This window comes from Lutjanus erythropterus, chromosome 11, assembly GCF_056507025.1.
Source record: "Lutjanus erythropterus isolate fLutEry1 chromosome 11, fLutEry1.hap2, whole genome shotgun sequence".
Taxonomy (NCBI): domain Eukaryota; kingdom Metazoa; phylum Chordata; class Actinopteri; order Lutjaniformes; family Lutjanidae; genus Lutjanus; species Lutjanus erythropterus.
In genome coordinates this window covers 32,874,803-32,896,113 of record NC_139327.1, presented here as the reverse complement: position 1 = coordinate 32,896,113, position 21,311 = coordinate 32,874,803, and the positions used below count along the sequence as shown (strand labels likewise).

General features: G+C 37.9%; 1 protein-coding gene across 5 annotated transcripts in view; it reads left to right on the top strand.

Moving 5' to 3' along the window:
* Positions 1–21,311, top strand: part of cadm1a (cell adhesion molecule 1a) — a 570,965-nt gene that overhangs the window by 454,072 nt on the left and 95,582 nt on the right. For all 5 annotated transcript variants that reach the window (XM_084730382.1, XM_084730385.1, XM_084730384.1 and 2 more), the window contains one exon: positions 13,294–13,452. In XM_084730382.1, the coding sequence (XP_084586508.1) occupies positions 13,294–13,452 (159 nt within the window). The remainder of the gene's footprint in view (positions 1–13,293; positions 13,453–21,311) is intronic.

Genomic DNA, 21,311 nt, shown 5'->3' with positions numbered 1-21,311 from the left:
AAATTACTTCTTTTAACACGTTTTGTTTGTTCAGAATAGGAAAATTTTAAGATGCCACTTCCATGAGGATGTTCAGTCAAACAGTGACGGATCCAGGACAATAGATTTGGCATTTCATTCTCAACTGTCAAGAAGGTCAAGACAGCATGTGGAGTTTATATTTTGGTCATTATAATGTTGATTAATGTTGAAGTTGTGTTCTTCTGCCTCAATAATATGTCATTTTCACCAGATAATACACTAAAACGCTCAGGTTTGGAACCCACATTTCTCCTTGTTACATGCAGTGTGGCCCTGAAATATGACCAATGTGTTTTGACCCTGGCCAAAATTATACCTTAAAACAAGTTCATTTCCCAGCATTCCCGGGACAATGTGCTTCTGTTCTCGGGATAGAAAGTGTCCCATTTTGGGAAAATTATTAATCCCTAGACTGCACTGTCTGCCGATTGCACAGTGGCTGAATGCTAAATAGTGTGTCATTATAATGCACAGGCCCCACTGGTGGGCCTCAGAGGACACTGGAGCTGAATGCCCTTGCTGAGCAGCTGGTTTCAGAAAGCAGTCTACCTCATCAGTGGTGCTGCTCCACAGCAGGAAGAACCTGGAAACTGATAAAGCTGCAATAGGTGAAGGGAATCTCTGTATACACCAAATGACGCACTAGGCTAGCTGTGATTTTCATACATGGTTTGTTGAACAAAACAACAGAAAGAAAAAATCATCATGAATTAGACTGCAGTTTGCCATCTGAGAAAAAGTCTTTATTTCACTACTTTGTCACTGGTGTTGCAGTTCTGTTTGTACTTTTTGTTGGCGGGCAAATTCTACTGAAGTGTTTCGAACTTTTACATGCACATTTGCATCTTTTAAGCCCTGTTGCAGTGTATATAAATGAACCATTTTGAGGGCCAGTTGTTTTCTTCCTGTGCTGGCCCCACATATTTAGTTCTTGCATCAATGCTGTTTCTTTTTAAATGGAGCTCTGCTGCAACTTTGAATAGTTTCTATTAAAGCAGTGTCAATGTGCAGTGGTGGCCAGAGCCTGTTGGCACCGTGACAACTTTCATGCCTTCATCAAAGGTAGCTGAGCTTCAGAAGTCTGAGCAGAGCTCAGGGGTGAACAGGCCTCCTGCCAGGCAGCTCCACCTCAGAGCCCAGACAGCAAGCTTTGTAAAGACTTTGAAACAAAGGTTCTAATCAGAAGCTGCGTAGAACGCCCTGAGCAGCTTCACCTCTGCACTGCAGCACATTACGCCGTCAGTGGTCAGCTCAAAACTGACAAAGTTCCAATATGCCAAGGTCAGCGATTGGCTTCCGACTAGCTGTTAAAATTGACTGTTGATGGTCAGTCAGCTCTTCAACGTCATTGCAGCTCCTAAATGTTGTAGACCAGGGGTTCCCAAATAGTATTAGTTTATGGTCAGCTCCCCCTTTTGCAAGATGTCTCTCAAAATCGAAATTCAACTGTTTTTTCAGCCTCTGTACGGTGCTTTTGTTTCAAGCGACGATGATCTGAACACTTTTAAACACTAATTTTTAGACTGTCTCAAAACAGGAAATGCATTTGGAGCACTCGTAAGCCATTTTATGTGCGTCAGTAAGTCCATACTTAACATATGCTGCATCATACTTGCAAGTTTTACTTGGTCAGGAGTCATTCTGATTTTTTGCAGCTGTGCTTTTTTTTGTAATTTTAGGAGCCAAAAGTATTTCAAATGTAAATGATACCCTTAGTGACTGAATTAAACTGCTTTTACATATGTTAAAATATCAATTTTTGAAGGTTAGAAAAAAAATGTATTCAGCAAATTATTCTTTTTTTTGCGTTCCTGCAAGTTCCTGCAGGGAAAAAACTGGCTGTTAATAATCTGTAATGCTGTTAATCCCCATCATGATCACTAATGATATTAAGAAACTTGATATTTATGCAGGAAGTTGAGAGTAACACAGTTAAGTGCTTGTAAACTGACTAATAGTGTGTGGTAGCGGTGCATTTGCTTGCATAAGTTGGCTAAGTGGGATCAGTGACTACTGTAGCTGTTAGTCAGTGTGAAATACTGATCCACTCTTCAGGCCTCTCCTATAAATGGGATCTTCCCACAGTGTCTCCTCACAAAAACCATCTCCATTCAGCATGCTTTCATAGTGTTCTACGACTTTATTTGCTTTTCCGTAGCAATACCCCCCTGCGCTGAGTGCCCCCCCCCCTTAACTAAGCTCTCAAACAATGCGCTTTCTTTTTTTTTTTTTTTTTTTTTTTTTAAATTGAAACAATTTGCATAACGATTAATGTACAAGGGTGGCAATTGCATGGTTATAGGCGAGTATTCAATTGTTTTATTGTGATTTTTTTTTTGTTTTTGCACAATAAGTTCAAATACCCACAGACTGCATTTTGTTTGCTCCACCTCGAAGGTGAATCTCACATCAACATGGCTGCCATATTGGTACAGGACAACCGTGTGTCACAAAGCATGTGGGTCTATGGAGACAGGAGATCTATCTTTAATTAAAATCATCATAACTCGCTGAATTTTTGACTGATTTTTAGGCAGTTTCCTTTGTTACAAATGTCAGGCATGTATTTATGATACAGGTTGCGTGGTTAAATTAAAAATGCTGCTTTTCATTCCTAAACAGTCTGTTGTGTAAATGGTAACTTTAATATTTCTATTATATAATTTTCAAGATTATTTTAAACTATGTGGTTAGGTAGGTATATTCTTACTTTCCTTCCTGCATGAAAAATGGGTGTCAAGGTGTAATTTCCTTCATTCCTAAAAAAAAAAAAAAAAAACCAGACATAATTACAACAAACTATTCTTTTGTTGAGCTTTATGTTCTGTTAAAGCTACTAACATTAGATCACTGACACATATTAAATGACTACATAACAGTATCAGAAAAATATGATTAAAAGGAAGATCTTGATTGAAACTCTGGTAGATGTGGTCATACCATACTCGTTGTAATTCTAATTATTTAAAACATTTGAAACATCATATGCTGGTACGTCCCCAGTTATCCACTATATAGAAGTAATAAGTGTTTCTTCAATATACATTAATACAGCAGAGCCCTGGGTGACACTTTTGGTGTCTGCCTCTGGAATTACTCTTGAGAATTTTTTCTGTTTATTGTTCACCCCCAGCGCTGACATGAAACATCCACCCGAACCCACACTCATGCTGTTTTCTTACACTGGTTGGGAATGGATTTCTATTTGCAGAACCAGCTCAGCAGGCTTGTGTCTCAGTTGTTTCACAGGCGTAACCACAACCTGAAGTGTTTATTTATACTTCAAGTCTATTTTTTCAATGATGCGCACCACTGTAAAAACTAAAAAGTTGAGAAAACTCAAAATTTCAAGCCAACTTTCTTTTGTTTGTTAGATAGTTTTGAGCCCAACTCAAACTCTTAAGTTTTGGAAAAGTTTTGCTAACCAGTGATGTTTTGTTGAGATAATTTATTTACTTTTATTCTTTATTCTTTGCAACCATTTAATTTTCAAACACCTAAATAATGGCAAATTGGCTCACAGCTCACTGTGAACAACTTTTGAAATACAATTTACTTTTGGGGCTGTTTCTAAAACTCAAAGATTCAAGATTATTTAAAGAAGAAGTACATTTTTTGCAACAAAAGATTATAGGTCTGCAAAACTTTGTTTAGTTTATTTCAGAACTTAAGAGTTTGATTCACATTTTGCAGTCTAGTTAAAATATTATAGCGAATGGCCACAGCCCACGTTTCCCATCATGCCTATTGTGCTGGACTGAGTAGCTTGTTAAGTTTGCTGTTACATATTCCAAAATGCAAATCTTGCTGTAGCTGAAATACTGATCCACTCTTCAGGGTACTCAGCATCTCCTTTAAATGTGATCTTGCCACAGTGTCTCCATACACAACCATCTCCATACGGCATGTTTTCATTTTCCAGTGAGCTGTGACTATGTTTGCTCTTTGTAACATTTCCCTCCTTTACTCTGTATTCACCCCTCCACTTTAACTAAGCTTTCAAACAATGCTCATTTGCTTGTTTTATTGAATGGCAGTGAAAGGATTTGCATAACGATAAATGCCCCTCAACCCCACGCCCATGCTGTTTTCTCACACTTGTCGGGAATGGTTTGCTATTTGCAGAACCGCCTCAGCACTCTTTGAAGTTCTACAATTGATAGATGCAATTTTTTGCCATAACACAATACTCAGTGGTACTTAAAGGCTCACCTGTCACAACAAAGCATTTGGAGCATACCATTTGCTTTTATCCATTTTTCGCCACAGGTGAAAAGGTGCTGCTAGCTAAAACAGCCTAAAACAATGGCAGACCCACTTATAAAATCCATCTTTTTATTTTCTATACTTAGGATCTTTGCAAGTTCAACTTAACTGATGCTACCCTCAGCATATTAACAATATCACTTTTGTTGACCACGCTGTGCTAGATAGCTGCTATTTAAATGCTGTAATGTTGTCTGTTGTAACGCTTTATTTTGAAGGGGTGTTCATAAGACTGTCATAACTATGTCATGACACCTGTCATAAACTTAAAGGACCCTTTATGAATGTTTATGACCATTGTCATTTGGTCAGTTATATCAACTTTATATCATTTTCGATGCAAAGTTGACATGGTCTTAAGTGTCTTTTTTATGACAACTTGACATTAACCAAGAGAAAAAAGTCTTATGACAACCTGCCATGAATCAAGCCAATTTTCTATTTGTCATGACAACTTGACATAATCAAACTTAAAGAAACTCTTCAGCTTTATGTTTAAAAGTTACATTAAAATGTGGTTGGTTTTGACATTGGCCATCATGAGACTATTATAAATGTGTCATGAATGTTTTCCCAGCCTTCAAGTAAAGTGGTACATTTTATTGCGGTACATTAGCCATGGAGCTAGCTGCCTAACTGGCTGACTCAGCTCTGGACTTGAAGTCCAGGAAATTATTCATGACATCGTTATAAAGCATTTGACAGTGTAATTACATTTAATGACATCTTTATGACAAGTCCAAAATGTACCCTCCCACTTTACATGAGGAGGAAAATGATCATGACACACTTATGATTGTCTTATGATGGCCAACCACACATATTAAAATAAAAAGCTAAATAGTTTATTTAAGTTTGATAATGTCAGGTTGTAATAGCAAAACACTGACAGGTTGTGTTGTGTTGTCTTGGTTGATGTCGAGTTGTCATAACAGAGACATTTCAAACACTGTCAACTTTTAATTGAAAATGACATAATTGACCAAATGATACTTAATGACAACAGACACAAACATCCATAAAGACTCCTCCCTCATGTTCATGACAGATGTCATATAGTGTGACTTATCTTATGCACACCCCTTCAAATAAAGTGTTCCCACTAACTCTTTAGTAAACAGTTTAATGTGACTCAACATGGTCATGACAGTGTAATAACAACCTTATGCACACCCTTTCAAATAAATTGTTATTCTTAACTCTTAAGTAAACTGTGTCAGATGACTCAACATTGTCATGACAGTCTAATGCGCACGCTTTCAAATAGTGCTATTGCTAACTCTTTAGAAAACTGTATCAGATGACACACCATGGTTATGACAGTGTAATAACAGCCTTATGCACACTCTTTCAAAAAAGCATCACTTCCAGCTCTTCAGTAAACTGTGTCAAATGACTAAACGTCATCACCCTTTCAAATAAAGTGTTACTGCTAACGCTTCATAAAACCATGTCAGATTTGTCAACATGGTTATGACAGTGTAATGACAGCTTAATGCGCACCCTTTCAAATAATGTGTTACTGCTAACTCTTGAGTAAACTGTCTCAAATGACTCAGCAGATTGTTTTGTTGACACTGCAGCAATGTTGTAAAACTGAAACCTGATATTGCTCTGCTGAGGACAAAGGAGTGCAAGAAAATTAAAGATGGAAAGAAATTGAATGGCTCAGGGTGCCAGAGTCCTGACATTAGGGCAGAATTACTTAAATTGCCTTCGGCTGTGGCTCCTTGCCTGGCAGACTTATTTCTAATTAAACGTCCCCAGAATTTAACTTAATTACCTTAAGGGATAATCAGGCTCTCTTAAATATCATTTAAAGGTTGCAATTGTCATGCTTGCCAATGTAAATCCAACCATCTCGCCTATTATGCACAGACCCATTATCTCAAAATTATCTCCTCCTTTCCTTTTACTCTTATCCTGTTGTTTAGTGATTTATTAACACATGCCCCGGCACCCATATCTCCAGCTCTTAAGCTCAGACTGCAGTCAAAGTCATAAAGAAAAGGAGCTGTAGCAGTGCAGGATCTAGCAGTGCAGGTCATTCCTTTCTGTTCTTTTAAGATGAAAGAAAAGAAGGTGGATAAAAAAAGAAAAGCCAGTAGGTAGGGCACTTCATTGACTGACAGGGACCAGAACAGCCATTAGCCTCAAGTCTTATGAGACAACCACAGGGTGATTTCAATTACCCTGCTCTACCCCAGCAGGAAGACTGTACAAATGGATAAAAGAATATTTTGGGCAAAGTAAAGTGACTGAAGTGGAGAGACATATATTTTATTTAACTAGACAGCACTCCCATCCTGCCGCACAAAGATGTGGTTAAACGACAGTTAAAACATAGAGGAGGCAGAGAAGAGGGCCAACTGAGTTTGAATGTTAGGATTTACTAAACACTTAAACTGCAACTTCAGCTTTCATTTAACCTTCCACTGCTGCTCAGTGACATTAATCTCAACTGGCGCTGCACCAAAGTTACACTGAGTCTTCTCAGTGCTTAATAAAGCGGGATTTTTTTTTTAAACAGAGATCTTTCTCCAATTCATCTTCAATACTCACTTAACGTTTTAAGGGCTTTTCACGTCAAAGTCACATAATTGTCACCTGCTTGATAGGTTAATAGAAAGAGAATAAGGAATTAGAAGAAGGGCATCAGTTTCACTGGGGAGAAGTGTATTAATTCAACATTAACATCTCCTGTGATGCCCACTGTGATTTCGGGAGGTCGAAAAAGCTGTCATTCACTCTGTTCCTCTCCTCTTGTTTATTTGTTTCTGGCTCATCCATTTTAATGTGTTTATTCATTGGTAATTTTTGTCTTTCGTGGTTCAGGTTTTACTTGTACTTTTCTGATGTGAACTCAAAGCTCTTACGTGTCACTTAAGTTTTGATAGGCTTTTGAATCCATCCTGTGTTAGCGGTAGCCTGTTGCTAACCTAGCTGTGTTATTTTTTTACCCCAAGGCTTTTCAGCCAGTCAACCCTACTGTGCCGTGATTGGCTACTGCTGCTGTGCTCTGATTTGCTGTTGAGCATGGGTGTAGACTGGCACTTGGGAGAAGTTTAGCAAAGAGGTTGTAGCAGATGAATGGATCAAAAACAGGACTTTCACCCAGGAGACTGCTGCGAATCTAAATGTCACTTTCAATTTTCTTTTTTGAGACTTAGTTGACTCATTATTTCCAGTTTTCACTGTTTGTTTAGGTTTAAGAAAACCATATAGGAATGTTTAGGTAAGAAAACTACTTGGTTTGGTTTAGGCACAAAAATCACTTGGGTATTATGCAGAAAAAAATATGTCTTAGGTTGAGTATGTTTAGGAACAAAAACTATTTGGGTAGGTTTAAGAAGAAAGTCCTCGCTAGCCCTGTTGTTTGTCCCATCGGCCCTTGAGGCTCCAAACCCCGCCAGCTAAGTCAAGCAGCACAAGCTAAGCTAGTGACACTAGCTTTTGTTTGCCGTTTACCCGGGAGTGTCCGACATGGAGGCTGCATGTCGGCATACAATATGCACCTTATGTAGTCTGAGATCACTGGGGAGAGCTTAGCCAGGACTTTTGAGGTTGCCAGAAAGATGAGTCAGCATTGATTAATTGTCTCTGGTCCCTTGCGTATGAAACCATTAACTTTAATGAAACTGCCATGTTCAGCGGGGGCAACAACATCCATGTAAATACTTCTTGTCGACTTCAACTTAAAGGGATTCAGATTTTATTTGAAGTGGGGTCGTATGAGGTGCCATCGTCAGTGTATCACCTACAATTGATGGTGGTCAGCATATGTAGTGTGGAGAAGCAGACAGAAGTACAGAAGAAATTTACCGCTGTGGACACGCTAAACAGCAAATCATACTGTATTTTAGACACCTAAAAAAATCAATATCAGTGAAAGCTATATTTAGAATATTTTCACTCGTTACCCTGCTGTCAGACGGCTTGCCGTAGATACACGACTATGAACCTCTTGCAACTTTAATGCAAAAAGTCAGAACTACCCCTTTGAGTAAACTTTGTCGGACAGTGCTGGCCTTTAAGAGAACTCTGTCTGAAACAGAGAAAGCCCATTAGCTCTACGTTTATATAACCCTGGTCAGTCAGAGTATAAACTTCTCTCCAGAAGAGCCACGGTCTGGTCAGACAGTTATGAGACAAGAGTTAATGGCATTGTTCAGGTTTGGAGGGTTTAGTTAAGTTATTTCCTCTTTAATTGTGTAGTTCCTCTCTTCACTTTTGTTACTGTTAACTTGACATCCTGCCCTTGTTCTTTTTCCCACCAGCTTGATTTCTGATTAGTTTCACCTGCCCATGTTTTTTTCATTTGTGCAGGTATATAGTCACCTTGTGTTCCCTCTTTCAGTTGTTTCTGGTCCCCAGTGTCTTGTATGTTCCTGATTTGTCCTCCTGGATTATTCTTCGTTGTTTTGTGGACTCTCTTAGTTTGTTGTTTTTCCTGGACTGCTCAGCTGCCCTTTGTTATGTTGTGTTTCCTTGCAAGTAAGTTTATTAAAATTACCTTTTTCTCCATTCACTCCTGTGCAGAAATCTCATAAGGCAGGTAGAATGTTGATAAAATAACATTTACAAAACACTTTAAAGAGCCTTAAGAGTGGATTAAAGTGCAAAGTTTATGGAAGTGCATCTAAAAATACAAAAATGATGACACTAAACAAGCACAGTTAGAATATGTAAGACAATGAAGTTGAAATAAATAACTAAAATATGTTAATATGATGTAATAATGGAAAGTCAGGCATTATTAATTGTTGGCCATCTTATAAAAATCTGGGTTTTGTGCTTAATGGCACAAAACATATTTATCTACATTTTGCAAGTGGCTCTCTGCTCTTGTTTGTTACGTACGTTATGTATTTCCCATCATGCCTATATTGTCCTGGACCAAGTAGGCTACTCTGTAAAGTTTTGCTCTTATATGTTCCAAAACATGAATTCCTAGCGTTTCAACCATTAGTTACACACTTGTGAAATTAATCCTTGGTAATGTACACAGTAAATGTAGTAATATTAGCACATTTCTATTAAATACGTGTTCTGACATTTTACTTTTATATCTGTGGTTTTCACACTGTTAAAATGAAAAAGTTTGCAAAACTACAAATATCAGGGCAACTAACTTCAGGTCAAGTCAAGTCAAGTTTATTCATTAAAACCACCAATGTTGACCAAAGTGCTGTTCGATAAAATATCAGTTGTTAAGAAGTATGACATGGTAAACAGCAAGAGCAGCAGAGATAAATAAAAATGCCATCCCATGCACAAGTAAAGGAGAGCAGAGGAACAGATAAAAATATAAAACACAGAAAAATGTGAGAGTATGACCTTAAGGACGCTCAAAAGCCTGAGAAAACATGTGAGTCATATGTTTTGCCAAAAAATATCAGCAGAATAGGAACACTTAATTGAAAAGGGTAGGCTGTTCCAGAGCTTTGGGGCGGCTACAGTGAACGCCCGATCGCCTTTCCCCTTCGGTCTTGATCGCGGGACGGCTAAGAGCAGCTGGTCCGGGGAGCTGAACGATCGGGGGTTGGAAAGGGGGGGCAGAGGTGCTCAGATAAGTACCGGGGTGCCAGGCTGTGCAGAGCTTTAAAAACAAATAAAAGAACCTCAAATTCTGTCCTGTACTTTACTGGAAGCCAGTGGAGAGATGCCAAAACCTGTGTAATGCTGTCACGTTTCTTGGTACCAGTCAATAATCTGGCAGTGGCGTTCTGCACCAGCTGCAGGCGAGCCAAGGATGACTGGTTGATTCCCAAATAGAGGGAGTTCCAATAATCCAGTCGAGGGGAAATGAAGTCCTTTCAGTGTATGATTTTTTTGTTATATTTCCTTTGTCCCTGGGTCAGATTTTAGACATTCAGCTGTGCCTAATTTTAAAACTTAATATCTATCTAATATTAATTTGAAACGTGACACAAAAAAGCCCACTTTCATAAAATGTATCATGTGTTGTCAGAAATATTAGTATTTTATTCATAAAATAACACCCGTCCCTTGTGGTCACGTCATCATAAGAGAGCCTACCTATAGGTCAGAGGGGAAATTTATGGTTACAGCAGCAAAGTAAAGTAAAATATAAGCAAGAGGAAATATAACAAATGGGAACAATTTAAACAAAGCAATATAAAACAGTGAAAATAACTAATTAGCATCCGGTCACTAACAGTATGAACATAAACAACCTAGCAACTTTTACGTCTTTTTTTGTGGGGATTTAGCCGTTTTAATGCCAGCGCTCACCTCCTCAGGTGCAAATGTTCCACCAAAACTCATCGCTGCATCCTGGGCTCAGCGCCGCTCCGGATGACTGCAACTGATTAAAGGAAATAAAAACCAGCCGGAGCATGTTTTCCCTTTTTTAACAAAATGATCACGTTTGAGAGCCGCCAACCAACCAGGTTAAGAGTGGTACAGCATGCTCCCTTTGCAAGTTTATTTATTTATCTATTTATTGGTAATGGCAGCTGGTTGATGAGAGCGAATTGAGATGGAGGCTCATTGATTTAACCTCAAGCACATTAGAATATATGGTATACATTATTTATACGTTTCTTCCTTAGTTACTTGCTTTTGTGCAGGTTTTAAACCCATAGACACTGAGCTTGCCCAGATAAGTCGGCCTATTTTCATTTTACAATGACTTTCTAAAGTATAAAGGAACAGATCCAGAAACCCAGGACGTGAATGAAGACGTCTCTTTATGCATCTCAAAAGACATTTTGATTTGAGCAGAGCCCTTCAGGTTCCCGTTTCAGGTGCTTTCATGAATCTGAAGCCTCTAGTGGTGTTTATTCATGACAACCTGTTCCTTTACAGCAGCCACATCACACAGGTTTGCTTTCCCAGCATCCAAAAAGACAGCTGTCACCACAGTGACGGTATCACCACAGTGGATGAGCTGCTGTACAGGAGTGGGTAGAATGTGCACTTAGCGCTTATTTTACAGCTAAAATATGAACTGATGTGTGCATCTCTTCACATTCTGACTATTTTTTTCCCCTGTACCTGCATTTCTGTTCACTTTTTTTTTACTTCCAGTATTTGTTTTATTGATGGGACACAAGCACACCTGTGCAACAGACTGTTAGGAAGTAGGACAAAGGGATAAAAATAATCAGTCTCTCTTTGCGATTCTGCTGCGCGGCGTTGTCTGCAGCCATCCCTCTTAGTTTGTGTAACTGTGATGAGGTGTCCTCTTCATTGCTTTTGAGAACATATTGTCTGTGCGATATTAGAGTGCAGCCGCTAATCAAAGGAGGGTACTTTGCAGGCTTGAGATTTGAGGTAGCTGTGCAAAAGGTGACCACGCAATAAATCTTGCTTCATAAAGCCTAATGAGTGATTCGCAGTTGTGTAGTAGGCCCTGACAGCAGGCGATTGTTAGCTGATTCACCTTCTCTGACCATTTTCAAGGACACCCTCTTTACTTCCTGTCCAAATATTTTGCAAGGTTAATAGAGGATCTTCTGCTTGTGGCCAAACAAAGGCTGTCTTTTGTGAGGCCTTAACATTTTTTTCCATCAACCTTGAGTCCAAAGTTTTCAGTTTTGTTATTTTCAAGTTATTATAATTAATATTAATATGCAAAATTCAAGTAAAACTTTCCAGACTGACCCTTCAACATAAGTTGTTCTAAAGTTGCTACTAGATGAACCACAGATGCATAAAACAGAGTTTTTCTTCTTTTTTAAAAAAAAAAAATTTTTTAAATAATTTTAGGAAGAAGGCATGATTTTCTTGGTCAAGCCAGCCTAAACCACTGGAGCACCTTAATTATATATATTATATGACTTTAATGTGGAAAACACACTGGAAATCAATTGAGCCCAGAGGCAGGAAGCCAATCAAGAAGCAAACTATGAGAAGTCAGTTAAATTATGCTGTGTTTAATTTAAACCAAACAACAACCTTTCACCTCTTACTTCCCCAAGCGTTGGTTAATGTCATAAATTAAACATTAGAGATCAAATTTAAGGAGCTGCAGGAAAATGGGAAGACTGGTGGTGAAGTGGGAAGCACTGTTGACTCACTGGGTTTAAATCCTCCAGGTGGATGCAGACATCCATGCAGGTTTTTGTCCACGTTTCCTTCCACAGTCCAACGACACGCAGGTTAGGTCAATACAGAGGTGTCTTAAACCTGAATTCTTTCAAGAGGAAGAGGTGAGGATAGACGTGAAAAATGATAAAGAATTCTGATATCAGTTGTAAATAACATGAAGAACCCTAATATCAATGCCAAAAATTGTAAAATAATCAACACAGCCTCATGGATTATCTCAAGCAACCTTTGTGATTTCTGGAAAAGAAATATCGCTGTTTTTCAAATGTGTGTTTGCGGCGCTTCAAGCACCACAAGCTGAGTACCATCTAGTTTCATTATATTGGAGAGAAAGCAGACATATTTTACAGGTGATGGCTCCTAAACTTGATTTGGGGGTGAACTGTCCCTTTAAATGAAATCTAAAATGCACTCTTCAGTCATAAGGCCTATATGCATACTTCTAGTCACCTTTTATTGGTAAGAAACTGAGGAATATGAACCATAAGTAAACCTGTTTGTATTACCATTCCAGAGTCAAATAGAGATGCATTAAAAAAAAGAAATTAGATTTTTATCCTCGCAGTGTGTAAAATAATATATCACCATTACAACCAAGTTCCACTTGATAATTTTGTAACTGGATCTTCTCCTTCTAAAAAACACTAAAATTAAACATTTAAGACACGATTTATGAAGATATACTCAGGCTGTGGTTATGTTGTCTGCAACTTTGACTTTTACTTCCAAACAATATTTATTTCCATTGGAAGCCGCAAAACAGCATAAACCTCCCAAAAACGCTGAAATATTAATAACCACAACGAGTGCTGATCAATATTGAAGCGCTCCTTGCTGCACAGGCAAATAAATAGAGAATACAAGGCTCTAAATGGCTGGAAAAAGGGGTCAATGAGTCAACGGTGTGCTTGTCTTTGATGTTTCCCGCAGGCAAACCCAAAGTTGAGCTGACCTACGACAAGATGTACACGGTAACCAGCCGGCTGACGTTCAGCGTCAGCAAGGAGGACGATGGCGTGCCTGTGGTGTGCATCGTAGACCACCCTGCAGTCAAGGACTTCCAAGCACAGAAATACCTGGAGGTTCAGTGTAAGTACTTCTGCTCAGTGATACATTGGAAATCAGCATTGGTATTTAAGCTGCATTATGCAGGTTCTTTTTTTTTTTTTTCTTTTTTTCAAGTGTCTCATCAGCTTAACTGCAATAGAGAAATTGGACTGCAATAGAGTGTTCCATCCCCGCTAATTAAATGGCATAAATTTGCTACTTTTCCCGAACTAAAACTTTGGTGTCTGACATGTGTGGCAGTGTCACTGAAGGGAAATCATCTCCGTGAACAGGTTAGGATGAATAAAAGGGGGAAAATTGGACTGCAATAGAGTACACTGTTCCATCTCTGCTAATTAAATGACATAAATTTCTCACATTTTCCCTCCGCTGAAACTTTCATGTGTGTATTGTCAACAGAGGGAAATGATCTCATCTATGAACATCTTCCAGAGAAATATACTAATGGCCCAAGTTACCTTTGCACGTTTGTCAAAAAAAAAAAAAAGTTATATTTTCGCCTTTTTTAACCTTTGTCGTCGCTATAAAGCATTACAGTCTGACTGGACTGCTCTTGCAGTTGACTTCATATAATAAGATATCTTTTGTTTTTTGCATTTGGGCTCATAAATATGTGAACCAGAGGTGGGAAGTAATTTATGTTAACTCCTTGCATTTTAACACAAATATCTGCACTTTTTATTCTTTGCATTTTTATCACAGGTTCATTTCTTAAGTTTGAAGCCATTTGAGGGAATTATTGATTATATTTTATTTTGTATCATGGCGTACTGCCTTCCCAGCATGAAGACCAATTTCAACTTAAATAGAGGGGACAACAACACATAGACAAGATGATTCCTTGGTGTATTTATGAGCACATATCACACACGACAGACATAACAAGACAAAACAGACAAGAGAGAGAACAGAAGCACATTTCTGCCAGTAAAAGGAAAAATATCCCATACTTAATAATAATTATGAGAACAAAATTAACTCAAATGAACTGATTCATAATGCACATTAAACAAGTAAACTTCATCACAAACCAAGATGAAGAAACAAAATTTGCCCCTTATTGGTATTCAGAGGTTTTGCTTTTATTGGTATTACTAATGTCTGTTGCAACAGAAAGCAATTAACAGGCATCACAGAAGGGGACACCTTTATAGTGGATTAAATAAAAAGTATAAGATAACAGGCCGTGCCATAACCGTGGAAACAAAACTGAATTAACAACCCGAGCCATGTGACAAGTAATTAAAATGCTAGGCCTTTGTAATGCAGAGTTTGAAATCTTTTTATCGATTCAAAGGGGTAAAATGAATGTATTTTATGCCTGTGTAACCTTATGTCTTTGGCCTCTGTAATGTCCTCGCGTTCTATTAAAAAAAATAACTCTTGTGTAGCTATCTGACCTTTCCCTGGGAGAGCGAGAAGAGGAGATCAGCTCATCTACAGAGGCAGCATGGCATTTTGTTGGCCTCTGATAACAGGGAGCTCACGCGCCCCCCCTCCGCACGCTGCGTCATGCAGGGGCTCGCCGCTGTCATGCTCTGTGCATACCGTAATGGGCAACAAACAGGCATGGCCGGTCCTGCACTCCACCTTCTCTTCGATCTGTGCGGTTTAGTATTCCGTCCGGAGCGTGTTGACCGAGGAGTATTACTGTTTGTCTGGAGCATATCTACACAATGATAGGCGATGATTTGAAAATTCTGTTTTTATTTGCTTTATTTAATGGGTCTGTAATTTACTGCGAGGAATCCTGTAGAGCAGGTATTGATTCACAGAGGAATTTTTGTTTCCACGTGTACTGACTGAAATATACAGCAGTTAATTTGAATTAATTAAGTGGAAGTGTACAAAGCATAATCCAAACAAAATCTGCTGTTGGTGTGTACCTCAGTTTTAGGGTCACGGTTTGGTACATTTCCAGTGCAGCATAGAAAATAAAAGAATCGTAGGGGACGACGTTTACAACCAGCGTTATGGAGTTTCTTCAATGGAAATGATAAAACACTCCTTTTACAGCCGACAGCAGGACTTCCCAAACTTTTTCCCCATTATAGATGTACATTAGACATTGGAAGCTCTCATTTAAGAGGATTTTCAGAGTATCTTTTTTATTTATTCTTTTATTATTAGATTTGAAAATAAAAAAAGTCCTGCACCGAGTCAAAAGAAAATTAACCATCAACTATTTTGATAATCGATAAATTGTTTAAATCATTTTCCAAGTAAAACTGTTAAACATTTGCTGGTTCTAGTGTCTTAAATGTGAGGATTTGCTGCTTTTCTTTGTCATTTATGACAGCAAGTGAAGTTAAAAGGTAAAATATTCTCTTCCTCCCGTTGCGGGGGACCCCCCACATCCTATCCAAGGACCCCTGTTGGCATCCAGACCCCAGTTTGAAAGCCGCTGGCCTGCAGTACATCATGTTTCAACAAGCAACTAAAAAAACAGTTAGTTTGATTTTCAAATCACGAAGACTCATCCAACCAATGTTCTCTGTGGATTACTCTTTTATAACACGGGAGAAGTCAGACTTCCAAGGCTAAAAATCCTCTCCACACACTGGTCTGGATTTTGTTGGAGTATTGACACAAAGAAAGATTTGATCATAGGGAATTTATTTAATAGAAGAGAGTGGAGTAAGAGGGGCCAATTTTTTCTTATGTCATCCTCCAGGCAAGGAAAAATGAGAGTACGATATACAGTTAAAACATTTATCTTTCTATCCTTTCAGGATGTCGCCTATCAATTGAAATTATGAGAAAGCATCTTTGACAAAGGGTGACTTTGAAAGAATAAGTGTTTCTGTAGCCGAACGTGCTTCAGTGAATCAGCGGCTATGTTAAGCCATTTTGGGTAAAATTGATCATCCTACTTTTTAAGTTTAAACCTGAGTACAACTTTAAAAAAATACTCAAAGTATTTTATTGGCACATTCCTCCATTTCCAAATAGTCTTTTCTTAAAATTAGCTTAAACTTTATTTGGTTGGTTTAATGTTGATTAATGCAACCTTATGTAAAAATTGCATTTTTTTTGTGATTTTGAGCCCCCGTGTATAATGTATATAAAGATATATTTGCTTTGACATGACAGTCAGTTTACCTGAAATGTAGGAAATTAACTTTGACAAGCATAAAACAAACAAACAGACAAAATACTTTCCACTTCTCCCTTGTGCTTTTCTCCATCACAACCTGATAGAAATGACGGGTGCTTCCTGACTTTATGGTCACATGACATTAAATGCGTACAAATGAGACAGATGGGTGGTGGATCAGCTTACCCACTGGCACATCTTATCCCACTCTCCCCTTCCAAAAAAGTCACCTTTTCTTGCAGTGATCAAAATATCGTAAAATTGTGATGTAACAGACTGCTTATCTGAAAATGTAACTATAAAACTGAGTATATGAATTGCAAAAGTAATGAGTTACGTTACTTGTTGCAACAAAAAATAATCTTAGCACTCTAACAGGTTACTTTGTGGCACATTACCCAAAACCGACATTTTCTAAAACACAAAGTAAATAAAAATCCTTTAAGTGCATCATCTTTCTAATTATCTTAAATCCACCATGAGAGCCAGCAGTGCAGTTTCAGCTTTTCAAATTCACTTCAGCAGTACACGCTCACGCTCGGTATTAGCTCTGTGTTTGTTGTTGGTGAGACGAACTGCCTGGGTACTGGATAATTGCGAGACAACTGCAGTGTGTGTTCATTTAGGGCGAGCAACAACAAACCGACTGGTCACACAGAAATTATACCGTATCTGCAGCCATGAAATAGACTTGTTTGTGTGATGCAGTCACAGATGGTTTATTTATGGTTTATTTATTTAATGACATGTTGGATTGTTTGTGCTGCGGTGAGACATGTCCGCAGTTTTTATTCATTCCACGATATTTAAATTAGACTGAAAGGCTCTCCCAGTTCATTTACATTGGCTATGGTAACAACAACTCGCTAAATGAGCTATACACCCAGGGGCTAACTCAACTAGCATGGTTTAGATAACAGACTGTTCCAAAGCTGTCTAGTTTCATATTTTTTTGTTTAATGCGTAAGTATTTACATCCTAAGCTGCAGACCTAATTAGAGGTTATTAAGCTAATTCAAACAGTGTTTCTTTGGTTTATATATTGTTGTTCAAATGTTTTCAGTCGTCTGCTGCAAAAGTTTTATTCTGTACAGTCAGATGGCTCAGAGGACTACTCTGTATTTTTTGAATAGCCTTTCATGCTTTTATGTTCTAAAAAAGTTCTCTTTACAAAAACATGTTTGAAAGGTTTGGAGGGAAAAAAACTCTATACATATCTCACACTATTGAATTGGGCACATGGGATGACAAAAACAAAACCAAAACAACCACAACAACAACAACAAATACAGGAGAGAACAAAACAAAAGAAAATCAAATTACAATGAAAAGAACAGGTTCTGGCTTGTATACCATTTAGTTACATTTTGGGCTGCATCTCAGAATTATTTCCACTGTTGATTAATTTTTTTTTAATTGTGTTGTTGTTTGTCACACAACCAAAAATTATTAAGTTTACTGCATTTTAAAAGTATTTTTAATAAAAGCAAGGAGAAAAAAAGGCTGAATTTAACCACTTATTTTGAATTTGACTGCCCTACTCTAAATTTAACCCTTTTATTTATCAAGGCGCACAGGTGATATCAGTGAATATTTTATCAAACAATTGATGACATGAAGATGAAGTGTCTATTGCCAGAACATATCACAGTTATTGTACTGGCCAGGCCTGAAACAAAGATATTAAAATGCTGTGCAGCGATTCAATCAGACTGACAATCGAGCAGTAAGAGCAGAAAGGGACAAAGATGCCTCTAAGCAACAGTTAAATAAGAATAAGACAAAATCATCAGACATTTGTAAAAGAAACTGGAAGCTTCACATCAAAATCTAGAAGGAGCAGGTTCCTGTTTTCAGGGTCTATAATAAACTGGAATTAATTGATTTAGCAAAGCTGTTCTTAAGACTTCAAAATATAAATAGAAGGTGAATCAATAAGTTTAACTCTATATCAGCTCAATATTACTAATGGACAAATCACAGTTTAAACTTGTTGAATCTGACCACCGAGTACACTGAGGGGGCCCAAAGCAAAATGGGTCCCAAAATATTTGGAGCCGAATTGTTGTCGTTCAGTATTGACCGAGGGGTCGCTTGTGCTTTACTGGCTGGAAAACAAATTCTAAATCAAAGGTTATTTGGGCGGAAAAATGGTTACAGTAGTTTTCTCCCTTGTCATGCAACACTGTGGAGACATCGACTAAATGGAAATTTCAAATTTCGAATCGTTCTTATTCATCTTTTGGGACCAAAACTATTTAAAATCTGAATAATACATTTGATGTCAGAGCTATACTGTTTTGTTAAATTAGCTGTTTCTGGAGGAGAGAAGACAAACATCAATATGACAGATTACATTTTAGTGTATGTTGTATCATTCTGAATGCCATGTTCTGAGTGGTTTGTGATATCTACAAATCTACGCCACAGTCTTCATTTTCCATAATTAGCACCAAATTAGTTTTACAGCAGCCTGTCTAAGAATCCAGTCACATATCCTTCCTTCCTTTCTAGAAAATCATAAACGACAGAACCCACAGAATAAAGCATATTTTGCCATTACTACACAGTTACACGCAAGTTTGTTTACTGATTACTGAGATGGACGAGCTGATTTACATTTCAATCACTCACTGTGTGGGCAATTTGTGAGTGGAATAGACTGCATTGTGTAGAAACAAACGGCAAATGCAGGCCATTGTCAGGGGACAGCATAATTAAATAAGCCTGTAATGTTTATGTGTATAAGCAAAGCAAGCTGTTTTGCTCCGTTGCCTGGTTGTTTTCCCTTAAGGTCAGCTGGCTGCCGAGAGATGGATAGTGCTTCTTGAGTGCTTACGAGGTGAGGCACACAATGAAGCAAATAATTCAGTTAGCATAATGATAACGGCCCTCTTGCATACGGTAAGACACTATTTCATTTCCACTGAAGTGGCGGTGTCTGGATCCGGCGGTGCAGTGTGTGTTTTTCCATCAAGCAGAGACAAAGAAAGCCTCCGCCATAACTACTTGAGGCTATCAAAACAACCTACAGATGCCTGGCGTCCTTCATGTTTATGGCTCCGAGATGACAAGGTCAGATGACGTTGTGAGCGGAGGAAAAGTTGCAGGATGCCATGTAGCGCCTGGAGTGGAAACAAAACCAAAGGGTTGCTGTCTAAAGCCGTGCATGCCCACTGAGCAGAAGACTTGGCTTTTTGCCCATCTGCTGTCCATCACCAAGACCGAGAGCTGGCCACTGACAGGGTGTGATTTAGACAGATGGATGGCCAGACACGTGTTGTTTGTTGCCGAGAAGGTCGGACAGCAGTGTGAAACTTTACCGCCGGCTTTGAAATCATAAGTCAAGCCTGAGCCCTCTGTCTACAGGCTGATTAAAAATGCAAGCCACCAAATAGTGCATTAAGGCTATAGAGACAGAAAAAAGAACAAGAATAATTTACATCACAATCGGAAAACTATAATTACACCATTGTGACTCAGCAATCCATCTGGTATGACTAAACTCTGGAGGTATTTATCCACAGCATCTAATACAGGAAAAGTCGAACAAAATAATATTTTGGAGTAAACAAACTAGGACATGGTGTGCTGAAAGCGTTCAACTGTGGTCTTCAGGTTAATTAAGCTATTGATGGATTGCCAAAAAATGTTGGCCATCATTTTAGAAATCCCTGCTGGTGAAACAAATCTTGCTTTTGACAAAAGGGTGATACATATACATATACATACACTTTACACAAACACATTAAAGACATTTAAACATTTAAATGGGGAGTGTTTATCACATTTTCAAGCATATGTTAAAAGATGGATGAGAGGTTTCATATTTATGATATTTTGTTAATGAACATGATACTGTATAAATATAATAATCCACTCAAAGGTCTCCCAAACCCTGATAATAGGAAAGTAACAAATTTGGACCGGGTGCACAGTCTTAATCTAAGATTAGTTCAAATCAATGTATAGTTAAACAAGGTTTAGAGTTAATTTTTAGAGGCCCCTGTAGACAAAAGTGTTAGTGTTTAAACTCTAATAATCAAAAATTGTAGCCTCAAAAATAAAAATTATCTAAAGGAAAATTCCCCCTGCTTTGTTTTAACTGGTTAACCTGTAATTTTGGCAGGGAAAATGAAAACACAGACTTGTTTTATATGAATTTGCATAGAATCCAACCTGTGGAACAACTATGTAGAAAGAGTCTTCTCATGGACATTATTTTTAGTAGGTCATATGAGACTGTTTCACAGTCAAAACGTCTTTGTTGTAGCTTTAAGCTACCTACATTGTTTTCTAGCTAGCTAAAATATTAATAGAGCTAGCTAGCAAACTTAACAAAAGGTTACAGTTTGCTACAGTTTGTTAAAATTTAACAAAACATTGTACTGTTTTGTAGCTAGCCAAAAGGTTAACAAAACACTACTTTTTTGCTAGCTAGCTGAAAAGTTAACAAAACATTACAACATTTGCTAGCTAGCTAAAAAGTTAGTTAGCCTACTAGTTAACCTACTCATGATGGCTCAGCAGAGAAGCTCTAATTTCTCCTCCTTTAAGAAAAACTTGCTGGCTGAATGAAAGGAGCAACACTATACTAAGCATTTTTCTTTTTTTAAATGTAGTAAAACCTAAGCTGAAGTTTTAAGAGAGCTCTTAATTTTTAAATAGTTTAAATGTTTTGTGCAACATGTTTTAAAGTTAAACCATAATTGAACTGGATTTAAATATTAATCATTGTTGGTGCAACCCAGCTTTGGTGAATAAAATGCAAATTTTTCCTCAC